General features: G+C 43.1%; 1 protein-coding gene across 1 annotated transcript in view; it reads right to left on the bottom strand.

Moving 5' to 3' along the window:
- Positions 1-366: 366 nt before the first annotated feature.
- The window catches only part of Gid4 (GID complex subunit 4 homolog), a 27371-nt gene continuing 9091 nt past the window's right edge, over positions 367-18646 (bottom strand). The window contains exons 3-6 of the mRNA XM_031351223.1: positions 12779-12886; positions 8923-9024; positions 6304-6434; positions 367-3753 (exon numbers count right to left, since the gene is read on the bottom strand). Of these exons, the coding sequence (XP_031207083.1) occupies positions 3690-3753; positions 6304-6434; positions 8923-9024; positions 12779-12886 (405 nt within the window). The 3' untranslated portion in view covers positions 367-3689. The remainder of the gene's footprint in view (positions 3754-6303; positions 6435-8922; positions 9025-12778; positions 12887-18646) is intronic.

Raw genomic sequence — 18646 nt, 5'->3', positions numbered from 1 at the left:
TCCCTCCTTTTCTCTGCCTTTCTCTGCCTCTACTATTCTCTTAATTCCCCTCCCCATGCCCTAAATAAACTCTTTTCTATGCTATTTAAAAAAAAAAAAAAAAAAAGAGAGAATGGAATAAAAATCCTGTATTTATATGGGTCGCAACCAAGGTAGATTTATGACAAATTGCCCTCATTGAAATCACTAAACCTTGTGAATTTATTTCATTCAGTGAATCCCAATACTGTGGAAGATAAATGTGTTCATCTACATGTGGCAAAACACACTTAAGACAAGGTCCACACAAAATTCTGGCCTGCCTCTGTAGCTATAGGGTCATTGATTTCTCCTAATGGAATGTTTTGACTTAGAAATTGGACACACACTGCTTAAATACCTTTATTGTTTTTTTTCAAAAATTATTTAGACATTGATAGCTCTGCAAAATACTTCTCCTATTGCAAATCTTCAAACCCTTTCCACAGGTCTTCCATAAAGAAACAAAATATTCATATTTTGCGCCCATTCAAATCTAATTTTTAAAAAACATTTAAGATTCAAAATCAAGTATTTTTCTTTCTCAGAACTTGTTAGTAATTTTAAACCACAATGTAACATACTTAATGGCATTTCTTTTTAAAAATTAGCTTATCAGTGACTATTTTATGAGGAAAAAAAATCCATTCAAGGCCTTAAAGGGAATATACATTCCCTGCTTCTGAAAGCAAAAGATGTTGAGAAACCCCTTTGTTCCACTGGAGCCTGACTCCAACACTGCTAACAGGGCCAGTATACCAACTGACTGTCTACTTAATATTAGGCATTGTCTACTTACTTTTGGACTGCAGCTGAAATGCTAGACAATCTTAAAGGAGAGAGGTGGGTAGACTGGTAAAGCAGGGAACGAGAGGGCCACAGCTGGCCACAGCAGTGGAGCCTTTAGAGTGGAGAGTTAAGAGAAGACCAGCCAGACCTCTAGTCCCTGCCTGGGGGCTGGCTTGTTGGAGTAGAGAACAGTAAGAAAATTTGCAGTCTGCACTTATTCTTCACTGTTAGATACAAGTGCCAGTCAAAGATATTGCACACAGTACCAGAGGCATGTAAGCCACCGAGACAGCTGGAGAAAGAGCTACCAATGGAGACAAGCCCCCAGAGGCATGTAAGCCACCGAGACCGCTGGAGAAAAGAGCTACCAATGGAGACAAGCCCCCAGAGGTCCTCCAGGGACAGAAAAGGAAAAGTCATCACTGTCCACCAGGTAGGAGTTACTAAGAACATGTTTATTCCTGCCCAGTGCTCAGGGGCAGACTTCTGAGCAGCAAGTCTTCAGGTGGGTCTGAAGTCTGCCAAAGGCATCCTTCTCTCATCTTTCTAAGTAGAAAATTAGAAACTTAGGAACACTTCCCTAGCTATGAGAGGAAAAGAAAAAAAAAAAAGCAGGGTGTGGTGGCTCACACCTTTAATCCTAGCACTCTCTGTGTTGTCAAGTGGATCTCAGTGGGTTCAGTGTGTGGGTTCAGTGTCAGCCTGATCTACAAAGTGAGCTCCAGGCCAGCTAGAGTTACAAAGTGAGACCCTGATGACAAAGAGATCAAAGGAAAAGAAAGGGAGTGTGGGGGGGAAATCCCTATGCTATAACCTGGCCTGCCCAGTTTACAGGAGAAGCTGTTCACTGATGTGGTACTTGAGCTATACACAAGCCCCAGCTTGAGGGTGACTCCATCTACTGCTGAATGATACCTGCAGGGCATACAAGAGTTGAACGGCATGGTGGAAAGGACAGCCAGAGGAGCTAAGGGTGCTGCAGGGAAAAGCCAGCAGTCAGTACCTTCTTCACTCTTCAGTGTTGTCCCTCAGCTTAACTGAAGCGATGGTGTCCCGTGGTGTAAACCAGGTGTTTCTGATCAGAGTTGGACATCTCATATTCAGTTGAATTGTGGTGTCAGATGAAGTTTAGGTTCACCTCAGACTGACCCTCACTCCTGGGCTCAGGCTTCTGAGTAGCTGGGACTAAAGGTGCACTGCCATACCCAGGTTGCTTTTCAAGGGTAAGGAACCACTGACTCAGCCCTACCAATGGATGTGAATCATTTTCTTCTACCTAAGTCTTGGGATGATTTATTTTATGGTTTCTGAGCCCCAGCTTTACTGAGTGGGTAAGTTTTAGAACTATGGGTACCTCAAGTGCCTGTGGGTTCCTTTCCTCACTTCTGCCCTCCTAAGGCTCCCCAGATATTCAGTATTAGTATCAGACAGCACATGACAAGAACAGCCAACTGCTACCCCTTGGTGTTCCTTTTTTGCAGCACTGGAAATGGAAGCAAGGGCTTTCCTCATATATGACAAGCTAGTGCTCCATCAGCTGCACTCCCAGCCCCCATGCTGTATTTATTTTAAAGCTTTTTTCCTTGTGTTTGGACCTGTAAACCACCAGACTTCCCCAAAGTCCTGACCATATTGTGGACTACAACTGATGCCAATCTATTAAGCTTCTTAAACATTTAGAAAAACCAAACCAAACCAAACCAAACCAAACCGAACCACTCCCATCCCTCATACTTTGGCACATGAGCCTCAAGTTATTTGAGCGCATTTCTTCCTGCCCACGCCATGCCAACATTTCGGCCATCCTTTCCGGAGAATGGCCCCCTCTGCCTTTGGAAAAGGTTGTCATGACACGCTGATGTTTTGAGTAGCAAAAGGAGGAGGCGCAAACGCTCAGCTGGCCTGGAAACAGTTCTTGTGTTTAGCACTGTCATTTAAGCAATGCTGCAAAACTTTTGTATCAGGATGACTTGTTTTAAAACTGCTGGTTGATTAAATATACATATAGACATAGATATAAAAGTCACTAAGTCAACATTTGCTGTTTTCAATGTGAAAACGATAAATGTAATTCGGAATAATTGTGCATTTGCCATAGGGTCCTTGTTAAAGGTACCATAAAAATAATAATTTTGTAATAAAAAACTCTTTTATTTTAGTATTGCCCTCAAGTTCAGAAGTTTGGAGCAAATGTACTGAGAAAGCAGTTTGGGATCTACTCCTACCAGGGATCTGGAAGCCTTAAATTTAGTGATCCCCAACAGCAGGCCCAGAAAATCCGACAGCCATGTACTAGTCTTGCATTGTTAACACACAGGGCCCCACAAAACATCAACTGGAGTCAAAGGTTGATGAGGCCTACCAGGGTCCCCATCTCATCTCATTGGTGGTAGATGCTGGGCCCAGACAACTCCTCACATAGAGCTCTGGGGCACAAGATGCTGGGCTCTGCCTTTCCTTGGGCTACCAAACAAGCAACTGGGGAAGGAGTAGGGCCTGGGTGGAGACCACTGAGCACCAAGGCTAAGGTGACCCAGGAGCTGACCTTCCACGTGGCTAGAGGCAGACCGAGGAAAGATGGCATTTCAGTGATGCAGAAGTTAGCTGTGCAGGAAGGAAAGTGCATTTAAGGTTGTTCAGAAACAGATGGTGACCACAACGCCACTGAGAGGAAGGAGCGGGGAGGTGGGCAGCTCCCTCTGCCTGCCTGCAGGTTGGCCATGCTCCTTGGATCCTGTAGGTTAACATTCATGCTTTCTGAAGAAGTCTGCTCGTGAAGAAACAGGAACACACCTCTCCTGGTTCTGGCAGGTACATAATTTCCTCAGCAAAGCTCTTTGTTGCCAAGTTCAGTTTTATTTGGCCACTGTTCTGAACCACTGTCACCGGAACTCATAGATGGGTGCACTGTGTTCAGGAACATGGGTCAGGTTGAGGGACTGATACCTGTAACAGAGGAGAGACAGAATAGGAGAGTTTTCTTAGGTGTCCTGAACAAAGGAGCTAGAGAACACTACCTAGTGTCCCTGCCAATTATATTCAGATTGTGGTGCTAAAATAAACCATTTCCAGTTATATAAAGGTAAGGTTTTACTATGGAGCTCACTGTGATCCATTTGCTTCCGTCTCCTGAGTGCTGGGATTAAACATATGTGCCATCAAGCCTCAATTTTGCTAAATTTTTGTTTTCTTGTGTATGCATGTGTGCCTGTGTGCGTGCGTGTATGTGTGTGTGTGTACCATGTGTGTGCTTGATGCCTGTGGAGGATAAAAGAGGGCATAAGATCCTCTGGAACTAGGATTAAAGATGATGAGCCACCATGTGATGCTAGGAATTAAAACCTAAGTCCTCAGGAAGGGCAGTAAGTGCTTTTGACTGCTGAGCCATCTCTCTAGACCCCCTATTTTGTTATATTTTTTAAATAGGGTATCACTGTGCATCCCAGGCCGGACCTGAACTGCTGCAATTCACCTGTCTCAGCCGTTCAAGTAGCTGGTGATACAGGTGTATAGCACTGTGTCTGGCTTTGCTAACTCATTTTACCTAACTAGTTCCCTCTGTTCCTTTTGTGTTATTCTACCTGTACCATGGCTAGAATTGCATTTACAAAATAATTGTAATACAGTTCACAAAAATAGGAACCTTAGGCTGGACATGTGACACAAGTTTTTTTTTTTTTTTGAAACAGTTTCTCTGTGTACCCCTGACTGTCCTGGAGACACAACACAAGCCTTTTATCCCGCCACATGAAGGCAGAAGCAGGTAGATCTCTCTGAGTCTGAGGCCAGCCTAGTTTACATACATAGAGTTCCTGTCAGCCAGGGAGGGGTACATAGAGAGAGCCTGTCTGAAACAACAACAAGCCCCCCAGTCAAGCCTGGAGTACAGGTCTGTAATCCAAGCTACCCAGGAGCCAGAGGCAGGAGAATACAAATTTCTGGTCTCTTCAGTTCATGGTCACCATGGTAAACTATGTCTACAAACAAACACATGTAACTCAGTCCCAAAGTTCACAAAACAAGCAAAACTAAAGAACATTCACAAGTAAGCAAAGAATAAAAACCAAAACAACAAAAACTGGAAGAAATTAGTGTCTCATTTTATTTTTTAAAAACTTATTTAACTTTTATTTATGTGTGTGAGTCTGTGTGAATTTATGTGGAGTACATATGTGTGGGTACTTGGAAGGAAAGAGCATTAGATTCCCTGGAACTGGAGTTACAGGCAGCTGTAAGCTGGCATATGAGTGCTGAGATCTAAATCTGGGTCCTCTAGAAGGGCATGAAACTCTCCTTACTGCTGAGCCATCTCTGCAGCCCACAGTGTTCCATTTCAGAGAAGAAATAAACTGGTATAGCTAACCCTCAAGATACAGGAAGGAAACAAGAGAGTTCCCTTGGCAAAGCTAGCACTTGAGGTGGCCTTCTTTTTTTTTTTTTTAAAGATTTATTTATTTATTATATGTAAGTACACTGTAGCTGTCTTCAGACATAATGGAAGAGGGCACCAGATCTCATTATAGATGGTTGTGAGCCACCATGTGGTTGCTAGGACTTGAACTCAGGACCTTTGGAAGAGCAGTCAGTGCTCTTAACCGCTAAGCTATCTCTCCAGCCCCTGAGGTGGCCTTCTGTCCCTAGCCTTGGAGGAACATAAGGTAGGAAGGTGAACTCTCATGGCCCCTCACTCATCAGACCAAGATCAAGTACATGAGAGACAGTTCTAGTAGGTCTCTCATGTAACTCTAACTGAAAAGTCACATTGTCTCTAAGAGAGAATATTAGACTTACTGGTAAATTTATGAGGAATATATATGATCAGGATTGAGGTAATCATTCCTGACAATGCAACACTGCCTGAAAGTATGTACTGGGTGCTGCTTAGTAATAGAACACTTATTTACCTAGCATGTACATGGTCTTGGGCTGCATCCAAACAAGCATGTGGTTCTACCTCTAGTATGTATATAAGAGAGTGTGTTTATGTGTCTGTGTGAGTCTGTCTGTCTGTCTGTCTGTTTCTCATACAGAGAAAGGGAGGGAGGGAGGGGGAGAGAAAGAGAGAGAAATGGGGCTGCAGAGATAGTTAGCTCAGTGGTTAGGAACACTTGTTGGTTTTGCAGAAGATCCTGATCTGGTTCTTAGTACCCACATGGTGGCTCACAATCATTCATAATTCTAGTTCTTGGGGATCCAATGTCCTCTTCTATCTCTTTAGGTACCAGGTACACATGTGGTATGCATATAAACATGCGGGGAAAATATGCATATATATTAAATAAAAAGTCTAAAACATTTTACAGTATTTAGAAATGATATCTTTACATAACATCCACTTTTCAGTTCACTCTATAGATAGGAAAGAGTCCCTGTTGAATGACCTCAGCACACACACAGAGTATGAGATTTGGACAGAGGTAGACTGGGAGAATCTCCTCTCAGATGTGACAGCTGAGTCAAGGCCAATGTCTGCGGTAGCTGGCCACAGGTTCTTACCATTCTGAACTCCGATGGTAGTAGTAGCCCTCTATGGAGGCTGCTGACTTCTGAAAGCAGATGTAATAGAAGCCAGCAAAGGAGGCACCGCTGATGTCTTTGATTGTGTGGTCCGGGACCAGGAACTGCTCCTGCACACAGACATGGGGCCAGTCAGTAAGATACCACAGAGTTCTAAAGACTGCTAGAAATAAAAGCCCCCAAACAAAACAAAACAACCATGACCGCATGGTCCTACTCAACTGCTGGGTTTCTGCCTGGTTTGGGGTTGGTGTTTGTGGTTATTACTACAGTATCCTACCTACTGTGGTGAGCCCACAGAAACATAGCTCTGGATCTAACAGACCATCAATACTACTTTCCTGCCTACTTGCCTATCCACCTACCTCTTGTAGACCATTGACAGAATAACCTAGAAAGAATACATTTCATTTCTGGTTCCCAGGAACTGTCGCTAGGTTTTGATTACCTCTAATAATGAGGTAATCGCATCTATTGGGGTTTCTGGTCATTATGAATTAAGAGTCCCATGACACCTCACCAAAGTCAAGAAACAGCACCACTTGTGCCACAAAGCCAGGCAATCTGCCATCTAAACTGGCAACAAACAGTGAAAGGCTATGTCCTTGCTTCTGTTCTCTGGGAGATGGAGTCAGAATCCCCAGGGCTTCAGATGAACCAAAATTCCATTTCTCTAAGAGAAATTGTCTGGAGACAAATCCACTGCTTTAACAAACTGTTTTTATTTACTTTTCAATGTTGGGATGAAACTCAGGACTTTTTGTATGCTAGACAAATGCTCTACCACAAACACTCTCAATCATCTCCAGCTTTTTTTTTTTAAAAAATGAACACTCTTTTCTGCCTTTTTCAACCTTCAAATATCATTTTAAAGTTTAATTTAGGGCTGAGGTGTAGCTTAGTAGTAGAACATTTGCCTAGTGTGTGCAAACCCTGAGTTACTCCCTCAGCACAGGAAAAAATAATAATCTAAATATCAGAGCAGGTGCTTTAAAGGTTTGCTGGCATGTTTCTCACTATAGAGCAGGCTGGGGAAGGAGGCTCAGCAGGTGCTGGATGGCAGAGGGGGCTGGAGAGGGAAGCTCACTGTGTGCTCTCTAGTGATTGTCTAGTAAAGAAATGATAGCCCACATCCAAAATGATCAGCCACAAAGCACAGACAGCAAACAAATGCCCACTTTAGCTGCCTGATCTTTTTTCTTTTTTCTTTTAATTTTATTTATTTTATGTATGTGAGTACACTGTCCTCTCTTTAGATACACCAAGGAGGCAAGAGATCCCATTACAGATGGTTGTGAGCCACCACGTGGTTGCTGGGAATTGAACTCAGGACCTCTGGAAGAGCAGTCAGTGCTCTTAACCACAGAGCCATCTCTCTAGCCCTAGCTGCCTGATCTTTATGAACACTGTACTATGTCATATTCAAGTAGCTTTCTTTCTCCATTATTTACTCTCCTTTATTTACCAGATAATGGGGGCTGGAGGTGGGCAGGTGTTCCCAAAGTTCTTTCATAAACTTGCTGCATGGACTTGCATTCATGTGGTTGTAGATAGCATACCGCCATAGTGAGAGGCATAGGACTCTCAGGCAGAGGCCAATCCACTGAAACCCTAGATGGAGCCAAGGGCTCATGCTCCACTCCTGGCCCTCATTTCCTGAGCAGTGGGAAGCAGAAGCACTGGGTAGAGGATGTGGTTGGAGAGCAGTCACTCTGATGACATGTAAGCTCCTGTAGGAACAGGATGCAGTGATGACTAGGCTCAAGCAAACTTTCCCTGAGTCCCCAGAACACTTGGATGACTCATCCTGGAGGTTCACAGGATTCTGGGGTGAAAAAAGAGGATACTGTCGGCGGTGCCTACTGGCATAAATATGCCTGCTGCCCACTAAACAGCATAACTAGTTTATTGAGGTGTGCTCTGCAGCAACCACACAACTGCTGCTTACAAGTATGTAGGGACCCTGTCATGAAGACACTATGATAAGAAACCAGCATGGAGGCCCCTGTGGGGAGGGCAGAACCTGCAAGAGGAAGTGTGTGGGGATGCTCTACAAATGAGAGGTTAAAATTTTCAAACTGTACTGTGGGAACTTAGCAGTTAGTTGAACTCAATGGGAGACTAGCTCCCAGGACTTAGAAGAATGAGAAACTAGCTCCAGGAACATAGAAAAATGGGAGACCAGCTCCCAGAGCTTAGAGATCGAGTGGCCTGGCAGGAGAAAAGAAAAATGAGGTGGCAAACAATTGCCAGGTGGCTAACCTGCTTCTGAACCCTAGCACAAGCCAGCACCAATCAGAGACTACCCCGTACCTTCCCCTGCCTTAGTTTCCCCTTTTTCCCTAGCAACTGTGTGGGTATAAAAACCTGTTTAAATTTTTGCTTGGTGCCAGACTCCTCTACCCCTGCGAGGGATATGAGTCTTGCCCCAGCTAGCTGGAATAAAAAAGCCTCTTGCAGATTGCATCAAGCTCGTGTCTTGGTGGTGTGTGGGGTCTTTGCTCCCAGGATTTGAGTGTGGGGGTCCCTCCAGGAATCTCATACAAACACCCAAACACATGGGTGTTTGGGGAGATGGCCTGGGCAGAAGAATCTTACCTTCCACCTCATGAAGACATAATCCCCATTTTTCAGTTCTTCATAATCGAAGTCATCTGAATTAAATGATTTTGCATACTGATAAAAAGCCAGAAACTTGCCCTAAAAACAACAGAAAAAAGAGTCTCAGTGATCCATACAAGGAAAGGTGGGTGTCTGAGCTCATGAAATCTTGAGAGGACAGCTTGGTGAACAAAGCGCTACCTGATTGTGTACCCAGTAAACACAGCCAGTGGATAAGGTCTAAAGGGTGAGAATGGGTACAGTTCTAGAATACCCTATCAGAACACATAAAGTAAAAATGGATTAGTGGGACTTCAGCAAAAAAGTACAGAGTGGTGCTGGGCATGGTGGCACACACCTATAATCCCAAAACTCAGGAAGCAGAGACCTCTGTGAGTTCAAGGCCCACCTTGTCTACATAGTTCCAGGACAGCCAAAAACTACATAGTGAGACCCTGTCTCAAACACAACCAAAAAAAAAAAAAATACGGAGGGGCAAGGATAGTCAAGGTGAGTTCCAGCACTGACTAGGAAGGCTGGAGCCAGGAGAATCAAAGAGTCCAGTGTTATGTTCAGTTACACAAGAGGTTCAAACCCAGCCTAGACTACATATCTTACAAAACAAAATGGTGCTGGACAGGGCAGATATGCCTTTTCTTTTTCCTTCCTTTTTTTTTTTTTTTCCTGTTTTGTTTTTCAAGTCAGGGTTTCTCTGTGTAGCCCTGGCTGGCCTGGAACTCAGAAATCTGCCTGCTTCTGCATCTCAAGTGCTGGACTAAAGGCGTGTGCCACTACGCCTGGCTGGTAGTATGTACTTTTAATTCTAGTGTATGTGAGAGAGAGAGTCTGGAGGATCCCTGAGTTCAAGATTAGCTTGGTCTAAGTTCAAGGCCTGCCAGGGCCACAGAGAAGTCCTGTCTTACCCAAACAAAAGACAAACACAAACAAAAGGACTGAGGAGTTGGCTAAGTTGGTAAAGTACCAACTGTGTAAGCAAGGGGGACCTTGAGTTTAGATCCCTATCACCCACATAAAAGCTAGGAAAGGTGTGTACACCTACAATGCTAGAGTTGCTCTTAGTTTAGAGAGAGACTGCCTCAAAAAAATGTGCAGAACTATAGAGGAAGATATCTGGTGTAGACCTCTGGCTCTATGTACATGCATACCCACACCCTCCCACACAGAAACCCACACACTATTTTTTTTTATATATATGCGCAGACATAAAATGAATGGGACTAGAGGGCTGACTCTGTGGTTAAGGAAACTTTTGCTCTTGCATAGGACTCAGGTTTGGTTTCCAGCACCCACATACATAAATGCAGGCAAAACACTCAGACACATAAAATAATAAATCTAAAACAAAACAAAAAAAGAACCAACCAAACAAAAACAAAGAAGAGTCATTCTAGGACACTTTGTAACAGCATGTCCAGAGCTAAGTGTGGTAGTAGACATGCATAATTGCAGCACATGGGAGGCTGAGACTGGAGCATTCCAAGTTCAAGGACTGCCTAGACAACAAATTGAAAGAGTGCCTGTCCAACAGAGAAGTGGATAAGGAAAGTTGGTTCTTATGGTTAGACATGAGGCTTGTACCAGATAATCAGATAGCAACTGGAAAGGGCCAATAAATGCATAACCTTAAAAAAAAAAAAAAAAAAGAAGAAGAAGAAAGAAAGAAAGAAAAAGATCCAAGTATGGTGGCATATGCCTTTAATTCCAGCACTCACAGGGCAGAGGCAGGAGGATCTCTGCGAGTCTGAGGCCAGTCTGGTCTACAGTGTGAGTTCCAAGACAGCCAGGCTTACACAGAGAGAACCTGTCTCAAAAAAATAAAAAATAAACCAACCACATAACCAACCAACAAAACAAACAAAAAACAACAACAACGAAGGGTTTTATTGTTTTAAAAAGACCAAACCAAACAAAACCAAAATATTTAATGCAAACCAAAAAGTCCCCTACAAGTCTGAAGTCAACTCTTGGTTAGTCCAAGCAGTGGATTGATTCCAGGACGCTATACAGACACCAAAATCCCCAGATACTGTATCCCTCTGATGATATGGTTGATGTGTATGTGACCCATACACATTATACTTCAACACACTCTCAACTGTCTCTAAGAAGCTGGAATGCAGTGGAAATGCTCATCGACAATTGTACTGTACTGTGCAGAAAAAAGTGAAAATAAAAATAGCTTGTATAAATGAGTAGAGACACATTTTCTTTTTTAAAGGCAAGGTCTTATAGAATAGCCCTGTCTGGTCTGGAACTCACTATGTAGACCAGACTGGCCTCAAACTCACATTGATCTGCCCACTTCTGCCTCTGGTTGTTGAGATTAAAAGCATATGTCACCATTCCTGGCAATATTGTTTTTAAGTTTTATTTTATGTGTATAGATGTTTTACCTGAATGTATATATGTGCACCATGTGTGTGCCAAGGAGGCCAGAAGAGATGTCATAGCCCCTGCAACTGGAGTTACAGACAGTTGTAAGCTGCCACATGGTGCTGAGGACCCGAACCCGAGTCCTTTGGAAGAGCAGCAAGTGCCCTTAACTGCTGAGACATCCCCTCAGTCTGAGACAGAATATTTTTTACTAGCATTTTCTTGTACTGCAAAGGAGAATCAATGAGTTACTTTCCCCAAACATTTTCAATTTATAATCAGTTGGATATACAAAATGCATTCAAAATGCAAACTCAGGTACAAAAGGACTCAAAAGAGGGTCAAATGAAGCTTGTATCTGCCTATAGTGCTATGCATTGCCATTACACATTTTTTCTGCCTACTATTTTTAAATAAGTATATACTTTGTAAAAAATAAAATAAAAAGCCAACAGTAAAAGTTTAATATGCACAGGAGTTAATCATATCATAATATGTCATAAATATTGCCATAAGGATATAAAGCATATGGAACCCTGACTTGATGACCACAACCCCAGCTTTAAGTGTCAGTAATAGGTAAATCTGACGGTACAACAGGAAAGTGGTAGAACAGGTAGTTATCCTACACCATATACTCAAGGAAACATAGCAAGACCTTTTCTCAAAACCAGAAACCAGCTGAGCATGGTGGCATATGACTGTTATGTAGCACGTGGGAGGCTGAGGCAAGAGAAATCACTGAGATCTTCAAGCCAATCTGGGTTACAAAGCAAGATCCTATCTCAAACAAAACAAACAAACAATAATACACACACTCCTCCCCACCCCACAGTCTAAGTCAAAGGCTGGTGTGATAGGACAAAAAACCAAAACTGTGAAGATGTAAGACTTAGGTAAAGACAGAAACATAAACCAGGGAAAAGACCCCAGGGCAGTAACTGAGTTATTTTGACATACTCAGAGTTGGAGAATAAGGACACTGCACATGTGAGCACTAAGGACCAGAATCTGAACTTGTCAGGAGTGTCTAGATGGAGTAGATTAGGCCTGCCCTGGGTGTACTGGGATGAACAGAAAGAAGTAATGCACTCTGCCCTTGCTGGGGTTCATCAACCACAGCTCCACTGCAGGCCATCCAGACATGAGGGGCAACTGCTACCTGCTCCATGGGGCTCCACCATACAAAGCTGACTAGAAAGAACAGTAGATTAAAAAAAAAAAGATGGGCAGAACAGGGGAGACTTCCTGGGTTCTAACAGCCACAAAAAGCTGTGAGGAACTGAACGATTGTTCTTATTACCTGATACTTAAGAAAAGGATTGGTAGACTTGGAGCAATTGTGGCTTATGTAGGAATAGGTTCTGACTAACTCCTGCTGGGGACAATGCCCTGGGTCCAGGCCTGCCAGATCTCTAGATGTCTTCTACTGCCCAGGGCAGAGCACAGCCTTACTCACCCAGTGTTTCCGATCCACGTCTTCATCTGCGTCCCACTTCCGAGTTAAGAAAGGGTGTTTTTTGCTTATTATTTCTCCTTCAAAGAAGGTTGTAAGGGTCGGATATTCCTATAGCAAAAGCAACAAGACATTAAACGTGTATTTCTAGGTTTTTTTGTTTGTTTGTAGTATGCCTGGATCTAAACCCAGGGTTTTACACATGCTGAGTGATTTCCCTCCCACTAAGCTCCACAGAGACACTGAATGAGCATTTTACCTTTGCTCTGCTAATGGAGCCTAGGACCTCAGGCTTCACAAAGATGTATTTGCTCTCTTGCTTCCTGCTTATTCTCACCTCTCAGAGGTAACCAATCTTGTTATACTTTTTTCTAATACTTTGACAAGATCAACACACCAAAACCCCTGTTAGAGCCACTGATCTGCCAGTAGGACGTGGACAGATACCTCAACTTAGCTGCTTAGATAGCGGAGGGGCGGGTGCTAGGGTTTGGCGGCTTTGCCAGAGCAAAGAACTTCTCTTTGACCTCACTGTTATGTTCTGGTCTCTTATGGGTGTTTGTCTACTACAAGTAAACTCTGAGTTCTCTACAATCAAAGCAGAGCACAAGTTATGCTGTTTTTTGGGGTGCATCCCAGAAAAGGCCCCAGAGTTGGTATCCAGAAAGGAATCTCCCTTGACCTTGGGCCAACCCTTCATGGATCCTTAAGCTCCCTTGCCCCTCCCTCATTTATACCTTTTTTTTTTTGGTTTTGAAAGGAAAAATTAAAGCTTTAGACCTGTGCTGACTAGGAAGAAAAGTCATGGGCCTAAGAATCCATCACAAGTTGACCCACATAGGCCTGGGAATGAGCAAGCAAGTTGTTAGATATAAGAGCTGGCAGGTCAAGAAGACATAAAACTATAAACATAGAGGAAAACATGTCTAGGCAAACGAGGACATGTCCAGGGCCCAGGCCTGCAAGGACGTGCCTGGGCGGACACTAAGTAATGGACCATCTGGTCCTCTCAGATATGGTTTAAGGTCAGATGCTTTGTTGACTCAGATTAACACCAACTTTAGGAATTTTCCACTCTGTTCTGCATGTAATAGTTAATATTTGAACTAGCCAATCATGTATGGCCACACTGATTCCTTTGTTCCCCCCAGACCTTTTCCCTATATAAACCCCTAACTTTCGAGCCTCATGGTTGATTCCACTATCTCCTGCGTGAGATAAGTATGGAGTCGGACTGGAGCACTCTGAAATTAAACCGCCTCATGTTTTTACATCAAGACGGTCTCTCGTGATTCCTTGGGTGCACATCCTCCCAAGATTTGAGTGGGGGTCTCCCCATAGGGGTCTTTCAGTTTGAGATAGGGTCTCAGTATGTATCCTTGGCTGGTTATGGACTCACAGAGATCAGCGTGTCTCTACCTCCCAAGTGTTTTAATTAAAGGCATGTGCCACCATACCTAGCTTTATATCTATTCTTGAAATTTCCAGGACTAGAAACATCTTTGGAAGAAATGTCTCAGATATGCTAGAAAGACATTTAATTCTGTCACATGGATTAAGAACAATTTATATAAGGAAAAATATGCAAACCATGTGTGCAATGCAAAATTACAACCATTCATAAACATTCCACCTCAAAAGTTGAACTAATCCATCTTTGGCAAGGACTATATAAGCCAAAAAGTCCATAGAATATTTTATTTTAAAGGTTACATATCCCCTAAGACTTATTTATATTTTATGTGTACGGGTGTTTTGCCTATACAGATGTTCTGTGTGGCACATGTATACCTGGTACCTGTAGAGGCCAGAATAGGGTGCTGGATCTTCTGGAACTGTAGTTAAGGATGGTTGTGAGCTGCATGTTGGTACTAGGAATCAAATCCCAGGCCTCTGAAGATCAGCTAGTGCTCTTAACCACTGAGCCATCTCTCTAGCATCTTTCATATGTTTTGTTTATTTTATTCATTTTTGAGACAGGGTCTTATTGTATAGCTCTAGCTGGCCTGGAACTCACCACTCTGGAATTGAACTCAAAAAGATCTGCTTGCCTCTGCCTCTCAGGGTTTGAGATTAAAAAATGTGCACCACCATATCTGGCCTCCATGTATTTTAAACAGGAAGTTAAGGTTATATTGTTTCTGAATTTTGAGCTTTAATATCATGTCAGAATCCCTACCTGTCTTAGTTAGTGTTCTATTGCAACAGTATGAAGGTAATGAGGTCATGCAGTTCTAAGAGCTAAGACATCTTAAAAGGCCAGTTGACTAACAACTGGGGATCCTTTAGGGTGCCAGGCATGTAAGATAAAGCACACTACAATTCTGTGCTGACTTCTTAAACACTTTAGGAAGCATGTGAAGGTAACTAGAATGCATTCCCCAAAACACCATAAATGACAATGAATTGGATCCATCTTGGTCAGAAGTCACCAAAAAGATTCATTATTTCTTGGGGAAGGCATAGGAATCCTGAACATTCGTCTATAAAGCCAAATTTACAATAACTTAAGAGAAACAAAATAATGAAAAACAAAAACAAAACAAATACATACATATTCTCTCACTCACTCACAAGCCAGAAGGAAGGGTATTAGAAAGAGGAGATGGGCCGGGCAGAGGTGGCGCATGCCTTTAATCACAGCACTTGGGAGGCAGAGGCAGGCAGATTTCTGAGTTCGAGGCCAGCTTAAACAGAGTGAGTTCCAGGACAGCCAGGGCTACTTGGAGAAACCTTGTCTCGAAAAAACCAAAAAAAAAAAAAAAAAAAAAAAAAAAAAAAAAAAAGGAAACAGGAGATGGGGAGAGAGACCAGGAAGGTACAGGCTGTGGACACTAAACTCCTTCATCAGTCCTCCGGATTCCAGTCTAACTCCAGTCAGTCACATGGCGGGTACCTCAGGCAGACATGTCTTATCAGGGCTTATGTTAATAGGCCAACAGGTCAATGAGTACTGAGTTAGGAGTGACACATGCTTTTCTCATTTGTCAATCTCATGGATTTGGCTGGTGTGGTCTGTATCCCTGCTTCTGCTTCCAACTTCAGTCTGACTAATGGGTGAGTGAAGGGCCTTACTACAAGCTCCCCTTCAAAACTGGGCTCCCAGACACCCTCCATGCTGTTGGTCCCTACTGGTGGCTAGCTCGGAAATGCAAAGATAGCACAATTTAGCACAATTTAATTCTTATTCTTTACAAGTCTATTTGCTTCAGCTCAAAATAGTACCTAAACATTAAAGCTGTGCTTTGCTAGTGAATGTGTGGCAAATAACCTTAAATTCAACTTTTTTTTTTTGGTTTTTTGAGACAGGGTTTCTCTGTCTCAAAAAACTCTGTCCGACTGTCCTGGAACTTACTCTGTAGACCAGGCTAGCCTCGAACTCAGAAATCCACCTGCCTCTGCCTCCCAAGTGCTAGGATTAAAGGCGTGCACCACCACTGCCCGGCCGAGACAGGGTTTCTCTGTATAGCCCTGGCTGTCCTAGAACTCACTCTGTAGACCAGGCTGGCCTTGAACTCAGAAATCCGCCTGCCTCTGCCTCCCAAGTGCTGGGATTAAAGGTGTGAGCCGCTACTTTTTTTCAAGACAGGGTTTCTGGAACTCCCTCTATAGATTAGGCTAGCTGCAAATTCAGAGAGATCCACTTGCTTCTGCTTCCCAAGTGCTGGGATTAAAGGTGTACACCACCACCCCCTGGCTATTTTTTTTTTTTTTTGAGAGATGGTCTCTATGTATAGTCCTGGGTAGCATAGAAGAATGAAGACTGGGCTAGCCTACAACTCAAGATATCCACTTGCCTTCCAGATACAACTGATACTTTAATAGTCATGAGAAAGCATAAACAAACAACTAATGCAAGTATGAAACTCAACCAACTCATTACAGGTCTCTGCACAGGTTAGTTGTGGCTACAGCATAACAGACTCACAATTTGGTAAGTTATCAGTTGCATATCTTTGTGACTATACCAAAGCTCACAATAAGTTATATACACTTTGTTCAGATGTGGAGCTGCATGCCTGTCATCCTAGTGCTCAGGCATCTAAGGCAGAAGGATCATGCGCTTGAGGCCAGTCTGGGCTACTATACTGCATTCTAAATAAGATAGGGCTGCAAAGTAACGTCTGCTTCAAACACAAGAGAGACCTGTACTTTAAAAGGATAAAATATATGATGTGTTAAGTGTCTTTATAAAGCTGTAACATGTTAGTAGAGAAGAAACTCAAGCATTCTGTGACCTGTTCTGGCCTTAAGCATCTCAGACCACAGACTACACTTTACTAAGTTCCCCCACAGAAGCATGGCACAGTGTTGTACTTGGGCAGACTGCTTTGGGAGGACATGGGCCTAGTAAAGCCTCTTTGACTACAAATCTGAGATTTGCCAGGAAAGATGTATCCCCATGGGCTGGTCTCACTGCAAAGCCATGCTAGCACCCTGCCTGATCCAAGAGCTTCATCAGGGAAACTTGCTCTAGGAAGAGCTTTCAGCTGTCAGCACTTCTGCATACCATTCCCAGATTTCTAGTGCTTCTTGCCATTTCTTAGCAGTTTCCTACAATTCAAGTGATTGGCTTTGGAGTCACTGTTATAATGTTCTAAAATATTACACATTTTGTTAGTTTCTGGCTGCCTTATGAGTTTTTTCTTTTTTTAATTTCCTTAAGACAAGGGTTTCTCTGTGTAGCCCTGGCTGTCCTGGAACTCACTTTGTAGACCAGGCTGGCTTCAAACTCATAAAGATCACCAGCCTCTGTATCCCAAGAGCTGAGATTAAAGGCGTGCGCCACCACTACCCAACCTGAACATAGCCTGATTACTACACGTTTTCTCTTAGGGCAAATCAAAGCAGACCCCTCGCCCACCCCTTTTTTTCACTGCCACTTTCTGTCCTCTGATGGGTTAAGTTTCCAGAGATGGGGAAGTTACCTTCTGTGTCAATAATAAACTTCCTAAGGAATCCTGATCCCAGCCTCTAGCAGATAAGAAGACGACTGTGGGGCATCAGAACAGCACTCCACATTTGAACCACACTCTTATTCACAACTTACTCTAACAATGCTCCCCATTTGGACAAGTTATCTGGTGAAGTAGCAAGGTGTTTTTCACTCTCCTTTAAGCAGAAGCTGAAAGAGAGACTTGAGAAACTAAAGTTCACAAATCCAGAAAAGGGCTGAGTGAGGTTTACAGGCTCTGTTCAACCCAACCCAATCCTGCTGGACATTCAGGACTACATGAAGCAATAAAGGCCATAAGAAGCTGCAAGAGGGCTGTGCCCAGCCACTCCTGGCAGGGAACTCAGTGATAGTCAGGCGTCCTTTTTCTTTCTGTTTAGCCACTAATGGAAAGAAGGGAGGCTCTTCTCTACCTTCTGAATCTCAGAAGTCTTGAGGATTAGAAAGCTGGATGAGAGGACAGAATGCTTTATTAGTCATCAGGCTGAAAACCAGACTCTTCCTTTTCACTGTCTCAATGAGCCACAAAATTTATTTATTTACTTAATTTGGTTTTGAGACAGGATTTCTCTATGTAGCCCTGGCTGTCCTGGAACTCACTCTGTAAAGCAGGTAGGTCTCAAAAAGAGATCTGCCTGCCTCTGCCTTCTTAGGATTAAAGGTATGTATCTCAAAGACTGTTAATTCATGATAAAGGTGGAAGTTATACTATTTTCTCCTTTATTTATGCATGTGCATGCACGCCAGAAGCTTGAGGGTGTGTTCAGACTCCAGAGGAAGTTTGGATTCCATGAAGCTCAACAGTGGCTGGAAGTTGTCCACTGTGGGTGGGGGAAGAAAGTCGGGGTCATCTGCAAATGCTTTTAACTGCTGAATTATCTCTCTAGTCTTTTTTTCTACCAAGATTTTTGTTTGTG

The sequence above is a fragment of the Mastomys coucha genome, unplaced genomic scaffold (genome assembly GCF_008632895.1).
Source record: "Mastomys coucha isolate ucsf_1 unplaced genomic scaffold, UCSF_Mcou_1 pScaffold5, whole genome shotgun sequence".
In the NCBI taxonomy this organism is placed as follows: Eukaryota; Metazoa; Chordata; class Mammalia; order Rodentia; family Muridae; genus Mastomys; species Mastomys coucha.
Note: the sequence above shows the minus strand (reverse complement) of the source record. Positions and strands in the feature narration are given on the sequence as shown.